At 33.5% G+C, this 10000-nt stretch overlaps 1 protein-coding gene across 1 annotated transcript in view; it reads left to right on the top strand.

The window, feature by feature from the left end:
* Positions 1–2026: 2026 nt before the first annotated feature.
* Positions 2027–10000, top strand: part of LOC106881872 (DBH-like monooxygenase protein 1 homolog) — a 36366-nt gene continuing 28392 nt past the window's right edge. The window contains exons 1-3 of the mRNA XM_052970100.2: positions 2027–2525; positions 4532–4675; positions 8183–8341. Of these exons, the coding sequence (XP_052826060.1) occupies positions 2274–2525; positions 4532–4675; positions 8183–8341 (555 nt within the window). The 5' untranslated portion in view covers positions 2027–2273. The remainder of the gene's footprint in view (positions 2526–4531; positions 4676–8182; positions 8342–10000) is intronic.

The following is a 10000-nucleotide window of genomic DNA, read 5'->3' as shown; positions in this document are numbered from 1 at the left end:
GATATTACAGAACTTTTGACTCAACACAATATATGTGTATAGAGTGAATAACTGAGAGAAATATATATACATATATGTGTGTGTGTGTGTGTGTGTGTGTGTGTGTGTGTGTGTGTGTGTGTGTGGGTGGGTGGGTGGGTGTACGGATTAAATCTTTCATGCGACAATGTAAACTTTCATTTAATCAAGATATCCTTGATCTGAAGAGTAGTCTGCATTATACACGTAGCTAGGATGTTTACCACTTCCGAGGTTCCACTTGCTATGAAAAATGTGTAGCCCGGATCTAACCTACTCCATTCCTTAACTCTTGTATTCTTATTTGCATGCCCGGCAACCCTGGTTGCCTACCGTAAAATAAAAAAGAACTTTTGTCAATTTATCGTACTTTGATTAAAAGCATCCATTCCGTCTGAATAAATCATTATTGCCTCTGAAAGTTTTTTTTTATATTTACCACGGCTTGCTTGACGTTAACTTTCTTCCTACACCTCGAACCTTGGATATTATAGTTTTATATATATATATATATATATATATATATATATATATATATATATATATGTGTGTGTGTGTGTGTGCGTGTGTGCGTGTGTGTGTGTGTGTGTGTGTGTGTGTGTGTGTGTGTGTGTGCGTGCGCGCGCGCGTCAAAAGGATGTGTTATAACACTATTCCACATATACAAAAACATCCATATCAACAATCCAACATATCTCCATCATCAGCTTCCCCCACATATATGCGCACATATATACGTGCACAAATATTCATAAGTGAACAAACGAAAGGAAGAAGGACGCTATATATTTATTGGATCATTTCTGTTTCGCTGCACATGTGGACATTTTAAAGTTTAGTGAAAATATTGAAATTTAGTGTACTGATGTAATTTTCCACGCTGAATCTCAAGGAATAATTCACTTTTATGAGAACATTTTTTAAAATGAAGTTTAAAGTTTGATCATTTTCATTCAGTCATAAAACAGAATTTGGAAGCTGTCATTTTGTGCGTGACAGCACGTGACAACTATAAACAAGTGAAATATTGGCGAAATTCTGCTTTACGCACGCTATATAAACCCTCGAATCTTCATTTACTTTTTGGAATTTTAAGAAAATTTTTGCGAATTTGTGTTCTATGCACGAGAATTCATACCATTAGGCAAAAAAAAAATGAAAGGAAAAGAATTTGTGCGCTATTTAAGGCTTATTTAGCTGATATAATTTTAACACATATGATAACCTCATACTGGAAGTGCTTGTCTTGTTGTAAACTCACTGTCTGTCCTAAGTGGACGTACTCCTTCACCTCCTCGATATCATTGCCCCCTACTTCTATTCGGCCTTTTGATACTTTTTAAGGCTAAATGTATTTTATAATTCACTCTGTTCATTTTAAGGCTTCTTGCTGAGCTATGAATGTTCAACTCTGTCAGTATGGTCTGTAGCTGATCTGTGGTTTCGCCAATGAGTAAGATGTCTTCTGCATCCGAAATGTGTTAGCATTTTCGCTGATGAAGTCCAGGCTATCTGTCCAGTCAATATCTCTGGTGACCATTTCTAGATAAGTGGTGAAGAGCTTTAGAGAGATGGCATCACTTTGTTAGACGTGGTTTTCAACTGGAACTCTTATTGGTGGAAATAGCAGTGCTATATCAATGGAGCTTCTAGAGTTTGCATTCCTGAGAATTGTAGTGTATTGCGCCTCGGCACGTTGCATTTTCAAAGATTTCAGCACTACGTTCATCTCGATGTTATCACTCTTTGTTTATTGTTTTTAGACATTAAACGTTGCCAAGAGGACAGTTATTTATTAATTTCTATAGATGATAGTTAATTGAGTTTTCACTTCACTATTTTACATAAGTGACAGCCTACTGTGCTTGTATTTAAGTACATGAACTCTCCTTTGGGTTCTTTCTAAATCCATACAATAATTACAATTGATTTATCTATTATGCGTGTGGAAATATTTTCGGCTGTATCTTACCAGACGGGTTTGACTAATGAGAACAAATATACTTGTGAGCGTCAGAGATTTCTTTCAGGTGTTTGGTTTGAAATTACGTAACTTACTATGAATCATTCTTGTTTATGGTCACAGCAAGACCCGGATCTCTGTGTAAAGTAGAAAAGTGATAAATAGATACAAAAAGCTTTCACTAAGTGTATATCTTACAGGCGTTGAATGAAAATGGTGATTATCTGCGCACTAAAAATCTAGTTGCACAACGTTTGATATACTCAAACCTCAACGCTACTCTGATAACAAAATGCCGCATTTTCTTGTATTCGTGCTCTCCTGCTTTGCTTCCAGTGTTTTGGCAGATGATTATTTCCATTCTCTTTATCTGGACTTCAACAAAACTTATCACCTTTCATGGAAATTTAACAAATCTCATATTGAATTCCATGCAGAAGTTAAAACACTAGGTTACGTGGCACTAGGTTTATCAATGGACGGTGGCCTGAAAAACGCCGATATTTTCATTGCAGGAGTTTCTAACGGGCAATCTTATTCTTCGGTAGGTAAAATAATTTTACATAAAACACAATTTTAGTCGTTTGTTACATGAACATTACGCTGAACTAATTTTTGTTAAGCTGTTTTCTTCGCCTAGAACTGGCTCCAGCAACGTTTCCATCATTTTGCGCCTTTCTTTTTGAACTTATCCAGTACTATAAATTTAGTGACAGACAGACAGACAGATAGACAGACAAACAAACAAACAGACAGAGACAGACGGACAGACGGACAAACAGACAGAGACCTGACAGCAGACAGAAGCGTATAACTTCTAAACGATGACGAAAGACCACGGCATCACCAACACCAGAATAACCACACTTTACTGTTAAAATCACACCCAGAACAATCACATTCAAACTCTCAATATTTTGTCATTTGTAGTAATGACAGTATATATATATATATATATATATATATATATATATATATATATATATATATATATATATATATATATATATATATATATATATATATACATATGCGAGTAAAAATAAATACAAAAAAGGGGGGTCTTGTATGATTGTGTATAGAGGAATATATATATATATATATATATATATATATATATATATAATTATGTGTATTTCTTCTATCTTAATGAATAAAAATTCTTCTGATAGAATAAATGGGTTAATAGAAACCAATGTAGCAAAGAACACAAAATAACTGTGGTTTAGTTCCTGTTTTTAAGGCAGGAACTCCTTGAAATTTTGGTTATTTGAATATATTTAAGAATTTAAGGATTGGAGAAAACGCATGTTATAATTGCATACTTTATTCCTACATATGTTTCAAAGGATTACAACCTGTGTGATCCATAGGGATCTTTGATATTAAAATTGTAACCTTCTCATCAGGGAAAGCATGGGAATCATCTTAAACGTGAGACATTATGACCGATTATGAAAACAATAGATGGATAAGGTTGACTTGATTCATTTGAAAAAAACCGTTAGAGAATTGGACGCTGCCGGATAGTGGGTTGGACAACACATACCAATCAATGTGTGAGAGCGTACATGCATACATAAATATACATACACAAACACACACATATACATGCATACTCATACACACACGCATATATATATATGTATATACATATACATACATATGTGCACTTGTATATACATATGTATATATACACACACACACACACACACACACACACACACACACATATATATATATATATATATATATATATATATATATATATATATATATATATATATATATATATATATATATATATATATATATATATATATATATATATATACATATGTATATACAAGTGCACATATGTATGTATATGTATATACATATATATATGTGTGTGTGTATCAGTATGCATGTATATGTGTGTGTTTGAAGCAAATTCTATGAAGCAGCTTTCAATTATGATTTAGCAGTTCATTATGCAGATAACACTAGAATTTCCACTGGTGCAAGTGAGTGCATACATTGTAAGGCAAGGAAGTGGCCTGGAGAGACACCTGCACGGTGCTGCAATGGTGGAAAGGTTAAACTCCCTGCAATCCCCCAACCCCCAGATTCATTGAAGAAACTGTTGTCATCAACTAACCAAATTCCAAGCACTTCCAAAACAAAATTAGACGATACAACGCTGCCCAACTGGTGACATTTGGAGCCACGAAAGATTTAACTGAGCCAGTATTCATGTAAACTTTCAAAATCAAAGGTCAGATTTATCATCGGATTGGGTCTCTACTACCTTTGTCAAATGAATCACCAAAATCGGCCTTTCATTGTTTATAATCTCCATCTCTTTTCTGGTTACGAAATAAGCTACACAAAACGTGTGTTTGAATTACGTGTATTTACTTTATATACATATATGAGTTGAATTCTTTTAACATTTCACTTAACGCAGGGTATTTCTGCTAGTTTATATATATTCTTTTATTTGTTTTAGTCAATTGACTGCTGCCATGCTGGAGCACTACCTTTATACATATTTGTGTCTTATTGTAGAACTACTATGGTAATGCTGACAAGAAATTGTCCTTACAAGCAACCAGTGAATGGCATCTAATGTACTTCAATGAATCTGATACGAAAACAACGTTGACGTTCTGTAGAGGACTTTCTGGGTCAAATATGAAAGTAAACATCACAGTAAGTATTATATTTTCTACAAGATTTAACTAAGCTGAACCACTCACATAAACACGCATTAGGAAGTATTAAAATAGACTGAGCAAGTGTTCATATGCTTAATCTCGTACGCAAAATATTTTTTTATGAAATGAGATTCATTTCTTTAGCGAAATAAGAATTGTACAAAGTGGAAATTGTTTGTGACACAAAAAAGAATGGAAACAGTTTCAAGTAATTAAGAATTTATCTAAACTGATTAATTATATACTTCCTGCTCTGCTGTAGTGTTTTCATCCAGCTTTCATTTCTTTTTGATATGACTTTTGAGAAGTTCATGCTGTTGTGTGATCGTTGACTGATTAGACATTTAGATCTTTGGCATCCCTTTTTATAATGAAAGATAAGTTCGAAATTTTCCACATATCCAGTATCTTATGTTCATGTAGAGATTTTGTATAAAGCTCAGCTAGTTCCTTCTCTATGTTAGGTCAAACCACTTTTATTATGTTTATTTCAATCCCATCTGAACCTGCAGTTTTATTGTTTTTTCATTTCCTTTATAACATTTCTAACTTCTGGCTCCAAAATATCTGGGACCGTTTCCTTTGAATTTACCGTTCGAAGAACTTCGTCTGATTTTATTGACACTACAGCAAAACAGGAAGGCTTCAGGAAAAACTACAGCACAATAGACCACATACCTGCTATAAACTAACAGGAGAGAAATACCAAACTATATAAACGTCAACCATTATGGCTAACGTTAATAGTGTTTGGAAAGCTTTTCCGAAGAAATTGATGATATACTAAGAACATTGGAGGAAAAGAGAATCGAAGGATACTGCGTAAAGTTATTGGAGAATGTGTGCACCAACTGTAGAACAACAACAACTATAAACAACAAAGCGATTAATATCAAAATTAGTAAAGGAGTCAGGCGAGGAGACGCAATATCATCAAGGTTTTTAATACATCTGTATTAACCTGTATTAATACATCTGTATTAGGAAATCTTTTTTAAACTATATTGGTGACCAATATATATAAAGGAATAAATATAAACGGATGCTTGCTAAATCATCTCAAATTCACTGAAGCTATTGCAAACATTTCCAGGATCATTAAAGAATGAACACAAATATTAAAGAAGTAAAAGAAGAAAGCGAAAAAAAATGTGTACTGAAAATTAATATTAACAAAATGAAGATAACCTCTAGCAATCTAATGGAAAAGTAGCAATAGATGATGAAATAGTTCAACTTGTGAGCCAATACGCTTATCTTGGACAAAGAATCTATTTAGAAAATAAAAATCAGACCAAAGAAATTGAACGTCGAATACCATCAGGTTCGACATGCTTTAGTAAATTGAATCACATCATGAACAGTAACTTGCTCATGCATCTAAAAAGAAAGGTCTTCAACCAGTCTGTGTTGGTTACCATTACGTACGCACCAGAAACATGAACTACCAATAAAAGCATTGCAAATAGATTAGGATCGACACAAAGATCCATGGAAAGGAGAATGCTGAAGTTGAATAAAATGGATAGGTGAATAAAATGAATAAAATCGCATCTTGCTCTTCGTCTCGTCTGTTTACCCTTGTGAAGAGTTACGTCAATCCTTTTAAAATAATAATAATAATAATAATAATAATAATAATAATAATAATAATAATAATAATAATAATAATTACGCAAAACACTTTCAATACAGTAAACATAAGAGCACCACAGCAAACCACAGCACATACCCAAGGCGCACAGAGCTGCGCTCGGTAGTGAAGTGAAAGCACGTTATAAAAATAAAACTACTGAACAATAATAATAATAATAATAATAATAATAATAATAATAATAATAATAATTGTCGAAGCCCTGGGAACAGTGAGCAAAAATCTCGAGAAGTACGTGGAACAAATAGAGGCTGCAATAAGGGTGGAGCACTTGCAGAAAACAGCACTATTTGGAACCGCTCGAATACTCCGGAAGGTGCTCGAAAAATAAGAGACGTTACCTTAGTTCACTGGTAGTGAACAGCTGACACCGCAGTACATCTCCAGCATTAGAAGCTGTGCAAAGGCAACAACAACAACACCAACAATAATAATAGTGGATCAAAATGTTTTGTGAATGTCATGCACGAATAGCTGCACAACTCAATACCATGTTAAATGCAGATCAAGTAACACCAGACTGGTTGACAATAGGTAGAACAGTTGTTGTGCTTGAAAAACATTGAAAATGGCAATACGATATCCTGCTTACCTGTTATGTGGAAATTAGTGACTGGAATAGTCGAAGAGTCAATATACGGACATAAGCAGAAAGATTGCGTGTGTAAATACAGAGGCACCAAAGATCAACTCCTGGTAGACAAAACTGTACTTAGAGACAGCAAGAGGAGGAAAAGTAACTTAGCCAGGCCATGGATCGATTATCGTAAGGTGTACGATATGATACCACTTTCTTGGGTTATGGAATGTATACGCCTATTTGATATTGCATTGAATGTTGAGCGATTGCTTGGAAAAGGTATGGTGAAGTAGAGGACGGAACTGACAGCCTATAGAAATTTAGGAACAATAGAAATCAAGAGAGACATCTTCCAAAGGGACTGTCTGTCCCCACTGATCTTCGTACTGTGCATGATACCACTAATACTGATTCTGAGGAAAACAAAGGCTGGGTATGTATTCAAAAGCCACTAAAAAAAAGTCAACCACTTGTTATTCATGGATGACCTCAAACTTTATGGTAATGATGAATCCCAAGTCAGTTCCCTCTTTGATATAGTGTATACTTTCCGTGCTGATATCAGAATGGAATTCGGACTGAACATGTGTGGTGTGTTCGTCTTGAAGAGAGGCAAAATCAAATGTATGGACGGGGTAGCGATACCGTCAGGGGGGAGATTAAGAAGCAGATAGAAGAGATGGGCTATAAGTACTTGGGGATATTGGAAATGGATAAATTGATGAAGAAAGAAATGACAGAAAAATTTAAAGTGGAGTACTTGCGCAGTCCAAGACTGTCGAAATTAAACGGATGGAATAAGATTGAAGTTATCAACACCTGGGCGGTTTCACTCCTTATATATGGAGCAGGGGTAATCGCATGGACAGTAGACGAACTAAACAGCTTAGACAGAAAGACAAGGAAGTTGCTGATTAGAAATGGAATACAAAACCTAAAAAGTTACAAAGACAGACTGTATGTACCAAGAAAAAGAGGGGTGGAGGACTGATTGGATGTGAACACAACATTATGATTATTAACATGATTATTAAGGTGGCGAGATTGCAGAATCGTTAGCGCGCCGGTCAAAATGCTTAGCGGCATTTCGTCAGTCTTTATGCTCTGAGTTCAAATTCTCCTGAGACCGACTTTACCTTTCATCCATTTGGGATTGGATAAATTAAGTACTAAGCTTTGTGCCTTTAATAGAAAAGATTATTGAGGTTGATGATGACGTGGAGGAGGAGGAAGGACTGTGAAAGTGTTTTTTTTCTTTTATTTTGTAGCAAAATACAATGAGAGTCCTGTGGGGTTATAACAAGACAGATACTGTAAGTGACAGCTTTGAACCGGATGGTGTCAAAAGTCAATATCTTCTTCAAGACCCATTTCCTGATCCAGTAATGTCAAACGATACATTTACAATTGAATTCAGAATGAATAAAGTAAGAATTTATATTTATTTTAATTTTTGAAATTAATTTATTTATTTTCTATTCATTTATTTATTTATTCATTCATTTATTTATAATCCATTTTAGAATGCAAAAGCGAACGGGGAATCTGACCAATTTAACAGAGGTCAGAGCTGGCAGGCTAAAGAATAAAGAATATTATTTAACGCCATCTCTCTTGGGTGACAAACTTCATGCGTAACACTGCCACCATTATGTGCTTGTATTCCTTCTGTGGACTCAGCTCTGTTGCTTTCAGTCTTGGTCTCTTTATCTACTGGTGCTCACCTCTTGCTTCTGATAAACTCATAAAACAAAGTTTGATCTGCATTCGAACCCGATCAAAGCCGACCCTACATTTTAATACTGACAGTTTTGAAAAGATATATCTGTCATAAATCGATGTCAATTGGAACAATACCAAGAGTAGGAAAATGCTATTTTCAGGAAGACTAGATTGGAAATGTTTTTGTTTTCCCATATGTATGTAATATAATTTTTCTGAATTTTCAGAATTTTCTTTCTGCTAGGCCACTGGTTTTAAATTGGTGTTAATTAAATTAATATCCAATTTATCACCCTTATTATTTGAATTTTAATAATTATGTTCTCTAACCGACGATGGTTACTGCAGTGAATTATCTTCTGCAGAATTGTTTCCGGTATTTAGCATGCCAGAACAGAGACTTCTGAAAATAACCCCAATGTAATCGGTAGAACTGTACACATGACTAATTTTATGTGGACAACTCGTGTATTGTTCTTCGATTTATATTGAATTAGAACGGTCGTACCGAAGAGCCACGGATGTTGTTACGTAAGTAAAAATTACGTTAATGCATTGCTGGTGAAACCTGGTCTACGATTAATTCTTTATTTTGTATATTTCCATTGTCTTGCCCATTCATGTTCAGGTGTGTGCTGAATTTCCCTAGAGAACATTATTTTCTTTTGTGGTTTGACCGTAGATGGTCTATTTCTAACATAATGGATGTTCACTTAGTGGTCATCCCTTCTCATATGCATGTAATATAATTTTTCTGAATTTTCAGAACTTTTTTTATGCTAGGCCACTGGTTTTAAATTCGTGTTAAATTAATATCCAATTTATCACCCTTATTATTTAAACTTATATATATATATATATATATATATATATATATATATATATATATATATATATATATATATATATATATATATATATATATATATATATATATATATATATGTATGTATGTATATATATATATAATAATAATAATAATAATAATAATAATAATAATGATAATAATAATATGAATAAGACCTCGATATTATGTAAATAGAGGAATATTATATTATATTATATTATATTATATATATATATATATATATATATATATATATATATATATATATATATATATATATATATATATATATTAATAAATAGCAGGGTGGGAAAAATTTTATAAATTCTTACTACCAGTGGCCTACCATGTAGAAAACTAGTCAACAGACTATATATTATTCATATAAATACAGTGTGCATTTAAACACATAAGAGATGACCATCATAGGACACTTAACACGCTAGAAGGGGTAGCCAAAATCTAAACCACTGTTAGGGGTAATTTATTAAGGAATGAAAAATAAAGACATTTACCA

The sequence above is a fragment of the Octopus bimaculoides genome, chromosome 8, assembly GCF_046866305.1.
Source record: "Octopus bimaculoides isolate indiv1 chromosome 8, ASM4686630v1, whole genome shotgun sequence".
Classification (NCBI taxonomy): Eukaryota; Metazoa; Mollusca; class Cephalopoda; order Octopoda; family Octopodidae; genus Octopus; species Octopus bimaculoides.
This window is presented reverse-complemented; position numbering and strand designations above follow the sequence as displayed.